Source organism: Rhinolophus ferrumequinum, chromosome 10 (assembly GCF_004115265.2).
Source record: "Rhinolophus ferrumequinum isolate MPI-CBG mRhiFer1 chromosome 10, mRhiFer1_v1.p, whole genome shotgun sequence".
NCBI lineage: Eukaryota > Metazoa > Chordata > Mammalia > Chiroptera > Rhinolophidae > Rhinolophus > Rhinolophus ferrumequinum.
In genome coordinates, this window is record NC_046293.1 from 23328437 (window position 1) to 23347752 (window position 19316).

The 19316-nt window shown below is 46.1% G+C and overlaps 1 protein-coding gene across 1 annotated transcript in view; it reads right to left on the reverse strand.

The window, feature by feature from the left end:
* Positions 1–334: 334 nt before the first annotated feature.
* Positions 335–19316, reverse strand: part of VWF (von Willebrand factor) — a 138187-nt gene continuing 119205 nt past the window's right edge. Inside the window, exons 44-52 of the mRNA XM_033116665.1 lie at positions 16850–16960; positions 14390–14570; positions 13497–13537; positions 12825–12941; positions 4590–4688; positions 3830–3958; positions 3238–3277; positions 1191–1288; positions 335–675 (exon numbers count right to left, since the gene is read on the reverse strand). Of these exons, the coding sequence (XP_032972556.1) occupies positions 487–675; positions 1191–1288; positions 3238–3277; positions 3830–3958; positions 4590–4688; positions 12825–12941; positions 13497–13537; positions 14390–14570; positions 16850–16960 (1005 nt within the window). The 3' untranslated portion in view covers positions 335–486. The remainder of the gene's footprint in view (positions 676–1190; positions 1289–3237; positions 3278–3829; positions 3959–4589; positions 4689–12824; positions 12942–13496; positions 13538–14389; positions 14571–16849; positions 16961–19316) is intronic.

Consider the following 19316-nt stretch of genomic DNA (forward strand, 5'->3'; position numbering starts at 1 on the left):
TGGCAATAGCCATGTCTACCTTGGCAGGAGCCTGGCGCCAGAGCCCATCCCTCTGTGCTGCCTAGAGCCCCTGGATTCAGAGACTAGAGAACAGTGTTACTGAGGAAACCCCTTTACTTCAGTCCACTGGGCAGTTTCTCAGGAGGCCTGCCCCATATTCTCTGCTCCCCTCTGCACCACTTGGAGGTAAGACACCATTTTTTCCTGGAGGCTGGCAGTGCCTCCCACAGACCCTGGGGCTGGAGTATGTTCCAATGGAGCCTGTGCTTTCTCCCTCAGAACCAGTCTCAGAGCTCAGGCCCAGCCTACAGTTGTCATCTCAGCCTGGAAGAAGAAGTGAACCGTCAGCCTTTGCAAGATGAGAGATTGGCCTTTATTGTGGGCCCAGGAGGGCACGAGAGCAGAGCATACAAGAGGACAGGCAGCACTGGCCTATGGGGCCGAGGCAGGTGGCTGTGGGCGTCCATGGCAGTGGCGGCAGTGGCCTCACTTGCTGCACTTCCTGGGGGAGCATCTGCACTGTATGGCGTTGAGGACCTCATGGTAGACAACAGAGCCGTTGGTGCAGCGCAAGGGCACCTGCATGGGCTCCGTCAGCATTGGCGAGCAGCAGGAGCACTGGTCCTGCACGTCTTCTATGTCGATGTTGTACACGGCTTTGCTGGCACATTTACCCTGCAGCGGGGCAGAGAGGGTCAGGGCATCACGATGATGGAGACTCCAGGGGTGGGGAGCACTCTGAGGCAGCCTGCTTCCCCCACTGCCCTCCTCCAAGCAAGGCAGGCCTGGCCTCGCCCTGAGAAATCCAGCACGGCTAGGCAATGTGTCAAGGTAGCTCTCAGGGAAGTCTGAAATATCCTCTTTCCTTCTGGTACCATCACTCCCAGATCCCACTAGCTGCAGTTCTATGCATGTTTGATTGATCTTCAGGAGACCGCCCCCAGCTTCCATAAACAACTCTCCATTTTCTTTAAAGGACTGTTGAGTCTTTCCTCAGTTTTTTTCTTCTGGGGTCAAAAGTTCCCAATTACTTTAATAAAACATTTGCTTTAAAAAATAAAATACTTCCAGTTCCTTTCACTTCCCCTCCCTGTGAATTTTCCAGATCCTTCTAAAATGTACTAAGGAGATGCCTCCAAATAAGGAGCTGCCCCTCCCCACCTAGGCCTCATTGAATCAGGAACTCTTACCTGGCAGAAATGAATGTTCACTTCCTCTTCGGACTTACAGCTTCCTACTTTGACATACTGCAGCCTGGCAATGATATCCTTGCATTCGGGCTCCTCGCCTATAGGACAGGTGAGAGATGGGACCCAGGTCTGGCTGAGGTGCTGTAGAACACTCTCCAGCCCAGTTCCCTCATGGGATGGAAAACAGAAACCACATCACCAAAGCCAGCGGCAGGGAGGGGAGTTATATCATCCTGGTTCACTCTGTCCTTCATATTCAGTAATACAGTTACCGCTGGATTTAACTTACTTAATAGTACAATTTTAATGGCAGGAGGAGGCTAGATTCACTGTGCTTTGGTGATGTCGATGGATGAGACTTGCTTTTATATAATTGTAGACTCTAAAAGCCCTAATGATTGCAGTAATCCTCTTCTGCTTATAAAAATATCCAGAAGCTAATGGCCGATGAAATACCCAATAAATACAATTAATATCTATCCACCCCTGCCTTTGGGTTAAGAGGAAAGGACAATATCATGGCCACATAAGGACACTCACTGCCTTTGTGGGGGGCTGAGTAGACCCTGGGAACCCTTGTAGAGTCCTCTCTTTGGGTATAGCTGCCTCCAGGTCACTGGCATGGGCTCCCCTATATCCAGAGGTTAGTGGCATTCAGACCTGAAGGCTACTTGCCTACTGAGAATTCTAAGATTTAATGGCAGCTCACATTCCCCATCTGAACACTGGGAGTTTTCCATTCCTGGATGGCTCCTAATCTACATCAACCCTAACTACATAGCCTGCCTCCCAACTTCCAAATAATTTCATTTTAAAGTGAAAGCCTGCCAACTACATTAAGAGGATGAATCAGAAAAACAAATTTAGGCCAATATCCTATATTCTGTCTGCAGATTTAAATCCCTGAGCCTGGCTTACTTTCCTTATGAAGGATCTCAGCCTCCTGAATGCACTGACCACCAACGCCCCTCGTTGCTAATTTTACAGATAAGAGTCTCAACCAAATTCCATGTGCAGTGTGCCTAGCGAGAATTCGTCTTCTGATGGTGCCTGACTTCACATTCTTAAACCACTGAGACAGGTGTGATAGAAAGAGATGCTTCCAGAGTGTGTTTCCTCTGCAACTTGGTTATAGCAGATAGCAGGGACTGTCAGAGTGAGCCATCAAGAAAAGCATGAATGACTGAACACTGAAGGTATTCATGTTTTCACTCTTCCTTTCTCTATCCCAAAATGAACATAGGCCAAGAACAACAACAACAACAAAATCCAAACTAAACTTAAAACAAAAAATATCAGTCTAGGCAATTCTATCTTCAGAAGAATGCAGCATTAACATTGGGATTCTGAAAGTTACTTGTGCTCATGAACATGAGAATATGTTGTAGGAATACTGTCTGATATGCAGACTTGTTGAACCTGTCTCCAAAGCTGCTGCTGTGAGCTACTAAGACCAACCCATATAACATAAGTGCAAAGTCAAGAGGGGCTGATAGTAAAGAAGGAGAGGGTAATAAACTTAGACCAGCTGTATAAATCCTGGAGAGGACTCCACGTCTTCTGCAGCCCCACACAGCACGTGGTGGGGCTAATGTTAGCCAGCTGGTGGGTGGCTTCCCTTTCTCTCTAAGATAGCTATATGACACTCATTGAATAGATGTGTGCTGAGTGTCTGCTTTGTGAAGATCATGGATCAAGAGCGCCTGTCTTCAAAAGGAGCTCTGGTTAGAGAGAGAAGATATTCGCTCACAACAGGACTACGAGCAACCCAAGACTCTATGAGGGGAAAGGCAGATAAGAGGCTAGAGACAGTAAGGAGTTTGGAGGAAAGGAGGAACAGACAGCTTCACAGGCATTTGACAGGGGATTTGAGCAGGGGCAGTCTAAGAACATTCAGGGAGGGGTGGCAATTCCCTGTAGGATTGAACATAATGACTGGCCAGTGATAAAAAAAAAATATCGTTTTGGAATAAAGCTTACTCCAAAGTACAGTCCCTGGACTTGGTCTGATGGGTTTCAAGGGACAAGCTATTGGTAATATACTTACATGTGTCACAGCAGGTGCCTGGAATTTTCATGATTTTCCCCTTAAGAAAACAAATTCCCCGATTAGTCACAAATAGTACATAGCGGTCAGTTTTCAGGTCATCTCCCCCGGCTGATGCCTGGCTCTGGACTCACAGCCCCAAGTGTGAGTCCCTGATGTAAACTGTGCTTTCCCATGACAAGCGTGAGCAGAGCGACCACCCTACCTGACCAGGCCGAAACAATTTTGATTATTCTGAATTCTCTCCCAAATGAGTCATCAGGTTCAATACTCCCAGGGGAGACTGGAAACCAGTTTGACCTCTCACCTTCCCCTTCAAGGATCACACATTCAGTCTCTCCCAAGGGAAGGGTTTTTGTTTGTTTGTTTTTGTTTGTTGGCTTGTTTTTAAGCATAATGGAGTGCAGAGAGTTTTGTCTCTCCGTTGGGCCCGGTTTTGTAATTTCGTTGATTTATAATCTAGGTCAGGGATCTGCTTTGGACGATGGGAAATCACATCAGAGCTGGACTGCAGGCTGTTCAAAGGAACTCTGTTCTTAGAGGAGATGGGGACAGTCAAGAGGAAAGCAGGACCCGAGCTCTTACTACTCACTCCATCAGCCAGACATTTGTGCTCATCAAAAGGCGGGCAGCCTGTGACCCTCTTCTCCCAGATGAACTCTCCTTTCTTATTGACCCTGCAGAAGTGACTGTCACAGCCATCCTGAAGCGTCTCATCAGGCTGAAAGGAAAGAGGGCAAGTGTGAAGACAGTGTTGGGTGACAAGTCCACTTCAAACCATGACCTGGACTCCCTAGAGTTGTTGAAACAATATGGAAGACTATGGAACAAGAATGAGACAGTGTCTATAAAGTCTCCACACCCAGAACACAGAAAAGAGGTGGAGTTTTTTTTACAACTTACTTACTATGACTGAGGCTGCATAAATGTTGAGAATCCCCAAACTCTTCTGACCACTTAAAAGCTTAAAGAATTAAGACATAAGGAGGGTAAACTGGCTAATCAATAGCTGAACTAGAGATGAACCAGGCACCACCTCCCAACCCCACCAGCTAATTCAGGCTTCTAGATCAGTTTGTTTCACCCTGATTGCCGTTTCAGTCTCATAAACATTAAGGCTGGAGAAAATCTTAAAATCAACCAACTTCAAATCATGTGGCCATACACGAACTTGTCAAGAAGAGTGACAACTAAATCAAAGAGAAAATTCTGTGCCTTCTAAAAGTTATCCATCTTTTCTTTACAAAATCTGAAAGAAATCAATATTAGTCTTTCTTTCTTGAAGAAGAGATCCCCAAATAGGAAACCAGGTGTTGATACAAGGGAGATTCCTGAGTTCAACTGGCTCCCACCTTCAAGGTCATGATCTGTCCTCCCCTTAGCTGAATGGTGCAAGCCATAAGCCGACATTTCCCACAGCATTCGCCTGGGATCTTCTCTTCCTTGTAACCCTGTATCCAGAAGAAAAAACAACCTTAGTTAACCTCCCCAGAACATCCCAGTTATAAGTAGGCTAACTTTGCCAGCTGCTCTTCTCTCCTAGAGTTCAGAAACTCAACATCTAGCTCTAACTAACTTTTGTCAGCTCTCATCCCTGGATAGCATTCTTTCCTTCTACAGATGTATACCTCGCTCAGTGTCTAGCAGCCAGACCTGTTAATTTAGACCTCTCTCCTGAGCTCCAGACTTATAAGTTCAATTGTTTACTTGGCAGTTATTTATCTTATTGTCATCTTAAGACTTATATCAAAAATGGAACTTGATTTTTTGCCCCAAATCTTATCCTCCTTCAGTCTTACCTATCTCAGCAAATCATTTCCCAGTAAATCAATACCCAGTTGCTCAAAGTAGCAACCTGCGAGTCACCTTTGACTTCTCCCTTTTTTAATCCCTCTACTCATCACCAAATCACAAAAAATGCATCTCAAACTCATCCACTGCTTTTCATGACCAGTGAGCGTCCTCTGTCACCACCTACTCCAAGCAATCATCATCAACCAATGGACTCTGATGATAGTCTTGATTTGTCTTCCTACCTTCATTCTTGCTGCCCTGCTATAGGTCTCCATACATTTGCTAGAATGACTTTCTTAAGATATAGATCTAGTCATGTTACTCCTCTGCTTAAAACCCTCAGTGGAGTTCTAGTTCTAGTAATGCCAGAGTAGCTTATATTGGACTGACTCTCCTTCAGACAACTTAAATTATTGACAGAATATTTAAGATAATCATTTAAAGTCACTGGATGGGCAAAATCAGGAATAAACCATAAGTTATTTGATCCTAGAAAGAAGGAACCCTAGTGGACAAGCATCAAGTTTAAATAGCTTTTCCCATAAGGGCAATCTGCATGGTACTGGACACCTGAAACTTCGGCAGAACATTATAGTTGTATTTGCCTGAGGAGTCAGAAGACAGAGTTTGAATCCCCTAGAATAGCTGAAAACTAAAGGGAAAACCTCAGAAAAGAGGAAGTCAGAAAGGAGAAGCCCCCAAATCTGCATATAAATTCCTTTCAAATCTTTGGCTGACCCCTGAATTATATACGCACAGAGGAGTCTATGAGGAGCCCAGAGCAAAACAATAGGTGGACAACTTAAAGAGCACAGCAGAAATTTCATCTCCCACACACCACAGGGGAGCCAAGGTTTGCAGTCTGAATCCCACCAAGCTGAAGGGACTAGTGAAATACTAGGTTTTTGTTGAAATTTCAAAAGAGCCAACCTTAAGAGTAAGAACTATGTCTCAGGACTAAAATATTTACCCTTGGACTAAGAGAAATATTGAAACAGACCCTCCCTAATGTAGTTTAAAATCTAGCCTTCTTTAGTTCAAAGTGAACCACGAATAATCTAAGTTAGAAGAAACTTTAACATTCATCAGAGGAAATAACAGAATTGAGAGGCTCTTCAACACATCTCCCACCAATGTCTAATACACAGTAAAAGATTTCATGCAAAGGAATGGAAAAATTTGATCCACACTCAAGGGAAAACTTACTCAACAGGAACAAACACACAAATGACTTTGGTATTGCAATTAGCAGGCAGGAACTTTAAAATAACTATGATAAATATGTTAAAGTGTCAAGAGAGAAAGATGGACATAATAAGAAAAGAGATGAGGAGTTTCAGGAGCAGCTTAGAAACTTTTTAAACAATCAAATGGAAATCCTAGGACTAGAAACATGGTACCCTAAATCAAAACTCACTGGATTGGATTAACTGCAGAAAAGAAAGGATCAGTGAATTTTAAGGCTGATCAATAGCAATTGTCCATACTGAAGCATGGGGAGAAAAAAAGACTGGAAAAAATATACAGAGCCCCAGTAACCAGAACAGTATTGAGTGGTCTAATATACATGTAATTAGAGTTCCAGAAAGACAGGAGAGAAAAAAATGGAACAGAAAACAATTAAATAATAGCTGAATTTTTTTTTCCCCAACTTGATCAAAAATCAACTGACAGCTCCACGAAGCTCCATGAATCCAAAGTAGGAAAAGTCTAAAGAAAACTACTCAGAATCATATACTCAAACTTCTGAAACCCAGACATAAACTGTTAAAAGCAGCCAATGGGGGTGGGATAGAGGATGCATGCAGAATAACAATAAAAATGGCAACCAACTAGAAACCTATATTCAGCAAATGAAGAAGGCACAACAAAGACGTTTTCAGATACATGAAATCTGAGAAATGTAATTCCATTTGGCCCACACTAAAAGAAATGCTAAAAGAAGTTTTTTCAAGCTAAAGGAAAATGATATAACATGGAATTTCAGATATACAGAAAGGAAGAGCATTAGAAACCATAAACAGGTAGGTAAATGTAAAATAGCACTTTTAGTTATTGTCTTAAATTCTATAAAAGACAATTTACTATTTAAAGCGAAATAATAACAATGTCTTGTGAAGTGATCTCTTATGTAGAAGTAAACCATGTGACAACACCAGCACAAAGTATAGGAAAAAGAGCACATTGTACATGAAATAGTAGATTATTAAGTCAAGGTAGACTGTGAAAAATCAAGGATGCATATTGTAATCTCTAGAGGGGCCACAGTTATCTCTACAACAAAATATTTTCTATTTTCACTCGTGATTTCTTCTTTGATTCATGAATTATTTAAAAGTATTTTAATTAATTTCTAAATATTTGGAAGGGGTAATTATAATACCTAGTGTTACTAATTTAAATTTAATTTAATTGTGGTCACAGAATATACTCTACATGATTTCAAAATTTTGACATTTATTGACTTTTTTTATGGCCCAGAATTTGGTCATGATAGGTGAAAATTTCCTGTGGATTTGAGAAGAATGTGTGCTCAGTAGTTTTAGAGTGTAGTAGCCTATCATTTTCAATTAGATCAAGTTGGTTGATGTAGTTTTCCAAGTCTGGATCCTTACTGATTTTTTTTCCCTACTTGTTCTATCAGTTACTGAGAGAAAACATTAAAATTACCTACACAAATTATGGATACGCCTATTTCTTCCTCTAGTTCTGCCAATTTTTGCTTCATATATTAGCAGTTGTGCTATTTGATACATACAAATAGCTATTTGATACATTTAGGACTTGTGTCTTCTTAGTGAATCTACTCTTCTACCACTATGAAATAACCTCCTTTATTTTTGGTAACATTCTTCATCTTAAAGTCTGTTTTGTTTGGTATTAATATACCTACCTTAGCTTTCTCATTCTTAGTATTTGCCTGGTATATCTTTTTCTATCCTTTATTTTCAATCTGTCTGTCTCTTTAAATTGAAAGTGCTTCTCTTGTAAACAGAATACTAGTTGGGTCTGGCTTTTATATCCAAGTCTAACAATCTCTATTTTTAATTGCGATTTTGTTTTGCTCATTTACATTTAACGTAATTATCCATATGGTTGGGTTTAAATCTACCATTTTGCTATTCATCTGTTGTCGTCTCTGTTACTTGTTCTATTATTAATTCTTTTCTGTCTTCTTTTGGTTTAATGAAGTTTTTGGTTTTCTAGTATTTTATTTTATCTCCTCTACTGGCCTCTTAGCAGTATTCTTCAAGTTACTATTTTAGTGTTTACACAGGTTTACACATTTATCAAACTTCAACAAACTATATACTTAATATCGGTGCATTTTATTGTAGGTAGACTATAAACCTCATTTAAAAAATACATTTACAGAAATCTAAAAAAATAAGACTTTCAATGCCTTCCTATTGCATTTGGAATAAAATACCATCTCCTTAGCATGTCCTGCAAGGCCTGATACGGCTCTTTCCAATTTTCTGAACTTGTCTTATCCCATCACTCCCTTGCTCTCAACAATCCCCCTTGTGCATCATCTAGGATCATGAATACGGCAGCTTCCTCTCACCTGAGGGCCTTTGTGTATACTTCCCCCTCTACCTGGAATGCTCTTCCCCACTTTTTGTATAGAGAGCCCTTTCTTATTCTTTAGTAGTCAATTTAATATCACGCCTCAGAGAGGTCTTCCAAGATACAACATAGGCACACACTCACACACACACACACACACACACATTCTCTCTCTTTCTCTTTATAATACTTAACACAATTTGAAATTTTTGCTTGCCTGTTAGCAGATGTTTTTATCCTCCCTGAGAGGCATGAAATTTCCAAACTATTCTATGCTGTTCGTCATTGTCTCCCCAGCAACTGGCTCTTAGCGGGCAATGCTACTGAGGAGAGGAGTTCAGCTAGGAAGTCCTTGAAAGAGGCTTCAAGTGAGTGTCCTTCATTTATATCCACGTTGGAAAAAGCAGCAGCCTCTAGATAGCAAGATTGCACTGTCTTGCAAAAATGCCCCCGACTAAGGATTTGTGCACACAGAAGAAAGACCGTGTGAGGACACAGAGAAAAGGCGGCCACCTGCAAGCCAAGGAAGAAGGCCTCAGGAGAAACCAATACTGCGGACACCTTGCTCTTGGACTTCTAGCCTCCAGAACTGTGAGAAAAATAGATTTCTGTTGTTTAAGCCAGAAAACAAAAAACAAAATGCCCCCATCTCTTGGAGACAGCAAAGGATAACCAGCTTTTTACATTACAAAGTATTTTAAACAATGTTAATAAAATAAAAATCTAAAAGCTACCATCAGCTGTCTCGTCACTGCATTAAAATTGAAGCTCTTTCAATTCTCCCCACCACTCCAAAAAAGAAAAAAAAAAGAACATAATCTCACATTTTTAAAAAAAATAAATTTAGTTATGTGAGAAACCAACCGCATTGTCATTCTTTTTCTCATTTGGCCACATTTAGCAATGACCACTTCGAGATTCCTTCATTGGAGCCCTGGGGTTTCTCTAACATGAATCTCTAGCAGGTCAATGTGGAACACCCAGACAGAAGACCTGGCTCTCTCTCCATCACGTCCTTTTTATTACACAGGGGCTGAATGCTCCTAAGCAGCAAGCAAGGTCAGGAGTTGGTAAGCTTGCTCACAAATGAAGTTAAACAACTTGCTACTCCTAAGTCAAGCTTCTGCACTCCATGTGTCTTCAGGGAGTAAGCCATAGAGAAAGCTGGTGAGGACTGAGCTCAGCACCAACAGGGCAGCCAGGCCCAGCACACACACGCCCCTGGGAAGGACCCTGCTGGAGTTGAGGCCGTCGGGTAGTCTTTCACTGGTGAGCTTTAAACTGTTTTCAGAGCTGCACATTTCCTGGAAGGTGTAGGACCACAGGAAATGGGAGAGGAAGAAAGAGATGGAATAAACATTGTGAGGGCATGGGAGTGGTTCCAGTCAGAAGGAAGAAATAAAATAGGGCTTAAACCAGGCAGGATTTCATGCGAGCTTGGATTTGGGCATGTTTTAGTGACTGTTAGGAGTAAAGATAGGAAATACCCTCTGCTCAGCAGGCCCAGGGAGAAGAAACTGGACAAAATCTTTACAGGAGAAGTGAGGGAGCAGGGATAAATGGAGGAGGAGGCTCCAAAGTGAAGGGACGGGGCAAGCCCTTCCACACACCAGAAGGCACAGTTAAGCCAAGAATAAGGAAAGATGGAGGGCGTTATGGAAGGAGAAAGAACAAAAAGAAGAGGAAGAGCAGTTGGAAGGTACTAAGAGAGGGGCAATGATTTTTGAGCTGTGGTGGGGAATTGGGAAAGAGGGACAGGAGAAAGAGAGGGAGCACAGCGGAACCCACTACAGGGGTAAATAAAGAAAACAGACCCTCCAACAAGTCCTCTGCCCTGGAAGCCAAGAATACAGCTGCACTGGGAGACAGGGCTTGATTGAGTCTTGCTGGGCTTCTCAGCCATTGAGGACAGTGAGCTGTATTCCACATGCCACCACATATACATGGAGAAGGGTACACACACACACAGAGAATGGGAGCACTCAATCATGTGGCTCCAAATGTCGTTCTTGCTCCTCTCAGGAGCAGCGGCGTCCTCTGCTTGCCCAGCCAAGTTCCCAGCCAGCCAGAGTTCATTTGTTTAGGTCTGAGTACCCAATTAGTCCTGCTGCCCCTGTCCTGTCATGCCCTTACAACTCTGCCTTGCACATGTCTCACAGCCCCTTTTTATAAATTATATCCACTGCTCAAGGCTCTCCAATCTGATCTCCCCCCGCCGTCCTTTTCTAACCCTTGTTTCTATCTGCCCGTCTGTTCCCTATTCCTCTTCCTAGAAGGTCCTCTCTTCTACATTCACCCATTTTTCAAGGTCGGATCATGGTCACGCCCCTCCAGGATGCCTTCTCAGTGTTCCATTCCTCATGCTTTCCTAGAGGGTTCATCTGTCAAGCTTCATGTCTACCGTAGACTCATCAGCACAAACTACCTTCTTCTGGTCTTCTTTTAAGTAAAGCATTGTCTCCTCTGGGAGGAAATGAAGGACTCACATCTCGGGTGACACTAACACTTCAGTCTGATATAGGCAATTCAAGCAGAACTACCTAAACTTAATTCACCACAGCTCCTTCCACCTGCAGGAGGCCTCCCTGAGGTCCTTCATGTCAGAGGAGTCTCACAAGACCAGTTACCAGCTAGAATGCGGGCAAGTGAGGGAGGTTTCAGCAAAGGTTGAGAGATCTGTAGGAGGAGGACTAATCTAGTTGTTTCAAGAGGGAGGAGGTGGGTACACTGCCCTGGGGAGGTATGAGAATTCGAAGGAAAAGAGAAAGATTACACAAATCAAAAGGGGCCACGGATTTAAAAAAAATATTTAGAAACGTATCTAGACTGGATTCTAAAGCTGGATGGATTTCTGAGAACGCAGAAGAGGTTGCACTGCCACCTTCTGACCACCAGAGGGCGCAGTTAGAGTTAGCAGGCGGGCCCTCTAGAAAGCCGGCTGGCTACAGCCTCCCTCTTCTGCAAGATAGTGTTGTCGTGGACCCCTCCTGCACTGACAGTAGTTCAGTGGGCATCCAAGGTGAGAGGGAAGCCACAAACTCCAGACAGCACTGTTTCATTCCGTATTTAAGCCCAGTTCTATTCTAGGGGGTTGTTTCACACATACACACACACCCCACACTGTACCCAAAACCCTGAAACATCAATTGGGATTAAAAAAAAAAAAAAAAGCAAAACCACATACTTAGTTGGCTTCATTCTAATGGAGGCAGGAATGTTCTCTTGAAACCATTCGATCAGAAATAGCTGTGTCTACTTCACATATATTTTATTAAGCCCCTATTTTGAGCATGACACTCTGCCAAGTGCCATGAAGCACACAGGGCCTATGAGGCACCTGTGTGAGTGTTACTCGACCTTGTCCACACCCCCTCCTGACGTCCCCTCCCCCCAACCCCCACCCTCACCCCCGGCGCTCTGTGCTACTCCTCCTACAAAGGTCTTCTCCCCAGACTCCGCCCCAGACTCCACCTGCTGCCTGGCTAAGTTGAGGGAAAAAGCCCTCCCTTGAAGCCATCTGAAAACTATTACTAAATTCTGTGCACCTAGCTCACAGGAAACTCATCTGACCAACTGTATTTTCTAAAACAGCGGGAGTGCCAGGCACAGAGGGCCGCTTGTGGAAGGGCCCAGTTCGGGGCAAGGGGCTAAGAGTCATAAAACAATAAAATGCCGGTTTTCGTTAACCAAACTAGAAACGATGGCTCCACTACTCATCAAAAGCCACCCCTGGGAGGAAATCAGAGCAAACGTAGTCATCGTGACCTGGCAAAAACACAGTGAAATATTTTAAACCCCCTAAATGTCCAGTAATAAGAGCATATCCATCCCAAGGAACATTGTGTAGAACCCTGCACCTATTAAGGGTCTGATAAATATTTGTTGACTAATTAATTTTTAATGTTTTCAAAGAATGTAGTGATGTTTCTTAAAATGTATAAAGAAGAATACGAAACCGTAGATACGGTACCATGAGCTTTGCAAATGCTGTGTTTATTTTCAAAACGTAGGAAGAAAATGTTTAAAATTTACAAAACTAAATTATAATTATTTCTGAGAAATGCAATTTCGGTGGGTGACTTTCAGTCTCTTCGTTACAGTTCTCAAATATTGTCCATAATCACAAAATAATGAAAGCTTTATTTAAAAGCTCTGGTGAGGTCCCATGGCTTGTGTCCCACAAATATCGCCCATCCCCTCAGTCTTCAGTGACCCTCGCTTACCTGGGGGCAGGCCTCGCAGGTGGTCTTCCTGCACTCCAGCTCGAATCCAGAGATGGACCCGACGTGGGCAGTACAGTTGCAAGTCGTGCACACATCAATCATCAGACTCTTCCCAGGCTGGAACCAGAAGCACCATGGTCAGGCTTCCCAGCAGGCTGACCCCTGACTTTCCCACTCACCTCAGCCCCCTACGCTGTCTCCCTGTGAGCGACGGCCTGGCCTCCCACGGGTGCCCTGAGCCATCACCCTGATGCTCTTGCTGTCTCCACTGGCCCTGCTCCCTTCCCTGCCTTTCCACCTCAAGTAGGGCAATGGTTAGAGTGAGGGCTTTCATGCCAGAGAGGGAGCTGGGGCAGTGGGAGAGGGGGACCGATTGAAATGTGCACGATGACTTCAGAGCCCTTTTCTGTACGCAGAAGAAATGCTGCGCCTGGGGTTGGGCCAGGAGGTCAGTGGTGGGCAGGAGGCCCAGGCCCTAGAGAGTTAGGAAGACGTCCCAGCCTGGGCTCCAAGACATCTGGGAAGCCCTGGAGGCAACAGAAAGTGCATGGGGGTAGGTCTCCCAGTTTTCCTTCTTTTCCACATTAGAATGATCCTGAGTGGCCCACCCTTCCAGAGCAACCCCATCCCTGCCCCCCACAACTCGCCCTGGAGGAGAAGGCAGCAGCTCACCCCAATGATGGTGCCATTGAGCATGCAGGCCTCCACAGGTTCTGGGGAGAAAGAAATACAGGGTGTGAGAGTCCAGACAAAACCCTCCACGCGGAGGATACATTCAGGGCCTTCTCCTCTGGCCCGAGCGCCTCTCCTCCATCTCCTGGCCCCTGTCCCACCCCCACCCCAGGACACTGTGGGTCCAACTGCCAGAGCCCACAGTGGCCTCGCTTCCTCGAGGCCTGCGGAGGAAGGGCAGGCTGCCTGTTTCCACCCAGCCCTCAGTGAGAACGCCCGTGTGTGTCCTCTAGGGGCCGGCACGTGTTTAAGTGATTCACACGTAAGGGAGAGGCGAGGAGGTTTGGGTTTATGACAGAATGAAATTCTACTCCAGGAACTTGAAGTCCCAAGATAAAATCACACAAAGAATTCAAGCAGGTGTGGAGTTTGTTGTTGTTTGTTGTTTGCTGTTGGTTTGTTGGTTGGTTGGTTGGTTGGTTGGCGGGGTTAGGTGGTGGGAAGTTGGAATACTTTCCCCAGAAGAGGCAATACAGCGAATGATCAAGAAGGATTGAGAAGGGAGTCTCTCTCTACAGTCAGCGGAGCCTGGATCCAATCCCAGGTCTACAGCTCATGAACTCCCATGAACCAATGAAGGTCAGAACTGCACCCATCTCACAGGGTTGTCATGAGGGTGACAAGAGATAGTGGTACAAAGCCATCATTGATAGTGAGGACCTTCAGGAAATAGTTATATTTCTTTCATCTTATTTGCTTTCCCAAAAGTAGTAGGAACGGATGGGAAGATTTTGATTCTGCCCATTTCTTTGAGTTGCTAAAAAGGCAAAGAATTCAGGAGCCCTTAGTAGAAAGAGGGGCTCAAAGGTGGGCCCCTGGATGGCATGCCTTACCGCAGTGACAGGTGGGACAACACTCTGAGGTCTGACAGCTCAGCTGGAAGCCCATGGGGCAGGTGGGGACATCCAGCTGGGGGCAGGAGACGTTCCTCTGTTGCACAAAGACCTCATCCTTCACTCGGACGCACTCATTGATGAGGCAGGGGTTCCCTGGGGAGGCCCAGTGAGAGCCAACCTGTAGTTAGAACACAAGAGGTGGGCAAGGCTGGGGCCAAAGTCCCAATGGGGGTGCGCTGCTCCCTCAGGGAGCTGGTTTGGGCCCTGGAGGTGAGCCCCAGCTTAACATGTAAGTCCCACCCACAGGGTGAGACCCACAGGGGAAATGACTTGGGCTCACTCCAGGTCCTTCAGTGAGTCTGGACCAAAGTCGCCCTGACCAAGATCCTAGATCAGAGCCACGTGTTCTCCCACAGACGCGGTTTTCACCACCTGGGTAAGCACCTTAGGGAAGCTTGGGATGCTCCCTTCTCCACTCAGCATTGGCTGTGAGCTGAGCTCAGAGACTCCAGGGCACTGGGACCAGGAAGCAGGAGCACGGGCTGGCATAGAGGAGATGAGGAAGGAACCTCAACCCATGGCGAGCCTAGATACTTTCCATTCATACAGGGAGACAGCAAGAGACTGGGGTGCTGGTGTCTGACCACTGCAGCCTTGCAATCTGTCCCTGAGCCTCTAGGGCTACGCGTGGCCGGTGTGACCCCCAGGGTTGGTTCCAGGGGCAAAGAGCACTGAGCATGTCCAGAGCATGACTCGGAGAAGTCACCGTGGAGGTTGTGCCTGGAGGTGCGTCCACGTGTGCCAGCTTCAGATGCATCAATCCTTGCACTCCCCCTGCCCACTCCACGCCCTGACCTGCTGCTCTCAGGCCCTCACTTTCTCCTCTTCCCAGATGAGGAGCAGAAAATGCCAGACCCTTACAGCCACTGTCTTCACCCGGACTTCTGACTCCCCGTGACTAAGCTTCCCGCTACAGGCCTGGCCCCAAGCTCAGACCTCTCCCCTCTGATTATTTCCCTGCTGAGCCCTGGCCACTGGACACATCAAGAGGATTCATTCCCACCCACCCCCCTGTCCCTGACATGTTCCCAGCAGCAGCGGCGGCAGGCAGAGCCATTGCTGACACCCACTCTCATAGGTAAGATGCAGACTTGAGTTGGGGGAGAGAAACTCAAGTCCCTTGAGTTTTATAGTCACTGATGTGGGTCTGAAGGGAGACAAGGGACTTGGGGTGAGGGAGGCAGGAATACTGAGCCCCAAAGAGACCAGCTATCAGCCCCCACCAGGATGGAGCAACCTGTAACCTGAGCTGGAACCTGGCCCTGGAGAGGAGGGCTAAAACCTGCCTAAGCCCAGGATGAATGGGGAGAAGAACAAAAAAAGGGTGGAGAGGAGGGACACGGGGCAGGGAAATCCACAGGTAACAGGGATCAGAAGGAGGGGGCGGTGGAAACCCAGGAGGAAAACCTCAATGAGTCATTCTGTTGTCACTGGGAGGCGCAGGCTGATGGGCCTGGGTAGGAGTGCGCAGGTTCAGGGCACTACAGTTAACCCTTTGTCTTCCTTTCTAAACAAAGTACGTTTGGATCTTACTGGAAGAATGCAGAAGGGGAGGGCCCAGAGATGCACCTCACACTCTTACAGCACCTGCCTCCTGACGCTCCCGGAGGCTAGAGCTCCCCACTTCATCCTCATGAATCGGAGTGAAGGAATTGTTACCATCCGGGTCTCTGGACTAATATTCCCCAGGAGGAACCCTCAGTGTTTCAGAAAATGGCTTGAGAAGCATCCAAAGTGAGAGCCTGAGGGCCACAGGAGACGGCTACCTGCTCTGCTTTAGGAGAAGGAAGTTGGCTGGGGTTGGGGCCCAGAAGGAGAAGACAAGTGGGGGCTGCTAATGTGGCAAGACTACGGCCAGAGTTGCAGAAGTAGCTCTGGGACTTGGGGAATAGAAATATTGTTTGCTTCTCTGGGATATAAATTTCTCCAGTGGAAATCAGTGGAGGTCGGAGGACCCTGACGGGGTGGATGTGGCACAGAAGAGCACGTGCAGCCTGTGGAGCTTGGTGGGGTGGTGGACCCACGGCACGTGCAGGCGCTGAGGCCATCCCTACTCCAACCCCTCAGGGGAAGCAGGACTGCAGCTTTGCAGGTAAACAGGAGAATGCAAATCCCTCAGGAGTTCACAGAACTCTTAGGGAGGGAACTGGGCATCTCCCAAAATCCACAAAATGGGAAGTCTGAGGCAATCTGAACTGGTTCCCAAAGGGCAAGGTAAGCCCAGCTGACCTCTGGATGAGACCAACAGCAGGATTAACCCCTGCAGGGAAAGCAAAGGACAGGGGGTAAGCTCTGATTTTACAGATGGAACCAAGGCCAGAACTGGACCGCAGAATGGCAAACCAGGCTGGTAAGGTCACTGCCCTCCTTCCTACCCACCCTGGGGCCCAGACCTACATTCTTCCAGTAAGACTGAGAGTCTCCTCGTGGTGAGCCGATCAGCACCTCACAGGCAGATGGCAGGCACCTCCCGCAGCACTCGCCTTCAGGGAGGACGTAAGTGAAGCCCTGGAAAAACACAAAGAACAGAGTGGAGCCAGGCCAGCAGTAGAGACACAGGTATGCTCATCTGTCCCACAGGCTTACTGAGCCCGGAGGTTTGGCAGAGACAGTTGGACTGAACATTTGCATCTCTGTCATCCACCAACCTCAGGATCATGCTAAGAAAAGGCTAAGTAGTATCAACCATGGAGTCACTAAGTTAGTTCTTACACCAGCTGAAGAGACATAACCCTGCCCTCTGAAAGCCTCCATTTTTAGACCAAAATCCAGCCCAGGGGCTATTAAAGACAGCCCAGAGTTCACTCAGCAGCAGCTAGCTCACCTAATAATCTTTACCATGGCCAAATCTAGGGCACCTCGTTGACTGGAGAAGAACATTCAGGATGCCTGGGATCTAGTCTCTGCTCTACGAGGGCTGACTACCCATGTGAGATGACTACCTTGATCCCAAGACCTCTCACTAATGTGCAGAGTTGGGATTCCCCCGGTAGTTACTTGACATTTACCTAGCAGTTTATGGGGCACAGTGAAATAAGAGAGCAATAGAGAACAACCTTCCCCACAAAGCCCGACAGGGAAACCAGCATCCTGGAAGTTTGTGAGTCCATCTTGCCTCTTGGAGGTTCTCCAATCTGGCCAAAGCTTTAGGAATTTGGATTGAAACCCTCCACCCAAAATTCGGAAGCAATGTACACCGAATAGGCAAAACAGTGATGTGTGTGGTTGCCCCAGGATCCACTGCGAGAGAATCCAAAACTGGGCGTCATCTTGGATCTCTGTCCCAAAGCTGTTCAGGATGGGTGAGAATATGCCAAGCCTGCTCTGCTCCCCAAGCACACTTACACACAGGGCCAAGTCAGAAGATACACACAACACTCGTCGTCATTCTAGCTGGTGCCTCTCTCTGGGGGAACACAGGCACTCCAGAGACTTGGCTCAACTTCACACCACTCCATGGGACCTGCTTACATCCCAACCCACGTCACAGTGGTGCCCAGTGAGCTGTCTCCAGTCTTATCAGCTGAGATTCTAGTCATTTATTTGCATCTGTGTTGTACTAAGTACTTCGGAGGAGCCAACAAATTAGGATGATACAATCCTAGATATAAGACACAATCCCTTCACTATCAGGCAGAATATACAAAGTGCCATAAAAGAAACAAAGACTCAGGGAGCACAGAAGAGAGTCGTCAATACCTTTAGGAATCCAGCGTCACTCCTGTGCACCTCTCTAAGAGTGCTGAGTGACCTGGATTTGTGTGTTCTTCATATTTTCTGCTGCCTCCCTCCATGGGCAAACATACTGTCAATATGACGGATGATTCCCAGGACAGATGCCTTGTGCCCAAAACCCCACCGACCTTTCATGCTCAGGTCCTCCTAGCCTCCAAATTTCCTGGCTGCCGTCTTTCTAAGATTCCCCTCCACCTCCAGCAGGCCCATTTTCTTGCTGCACAACCAGGATTTATCCTGTATTTTCATCTCTCTTTCTTTTCCCTCACCCTTCCAAATCCTCTAGCTTATATCTGTTCAAAATATATATCACAGACCCTTCTCCTGGTCCAACAGTCTCTAGAAAGCCAAGTTTCTACCGTATGACCTGCACGCTCCACAACAGTGGGACTGGACAGAAGATCCAATCCATGGGCTGCGCTGAGCCCATCAATTTTCTTCTTGAGAAGTTTATCTACAGAACACAAAGATTGAATAAGTCCCATAGGACAGGGATTAGCCCTGGATCTGAAAAGTCACGTTGAGTTGAAGCCAGATTCAATAAAGCCATGTGCAAATGAAATTTATGAGTAAGCAAAACTGCTTCCCAGAAGAAGTTGACCTGCAATGAGGAGCTGGAGAAAGAGACACAGGGAGCTCATGGTACAAGTGGAGAGAAATGCTGTAGGACCACTTATGTATCCTGCACTTCATTTCTGAGAGTTTTATTTTAGCTAGCTTGAGTAGACTCTGTTCTTTGCCATCGAAACCCCCTACTGAAACACAAAATGTATTGGGTGGCAATTTTATAAAATTGACCTCTAAACAGCAATCTCTTTACTTGATAGCAAGTTATTTCCATTGCCTCCCATGGCCTACGGGAGGAGATGGAGACCAAAACAAGTTTCCAAAACCTAGCATTCCCAAAAGACACCCCTGGATACCACAGCATCATCCTCCCCCAAAGTTGCCTAGCAACTCCGCTCCTGCTCAGTACCAGTATTGCAGGTAGAGAACAGATGAACTGAATGGACTCCCCATTTCTGGATTCACTCACAGGTCTTCCCTTGCATCACCAAACCACACATTTCTAAAACAGCATCCAGAACACTCTCCTCTCTGCTGTTAAATTTACAAAAGCAACCACGAG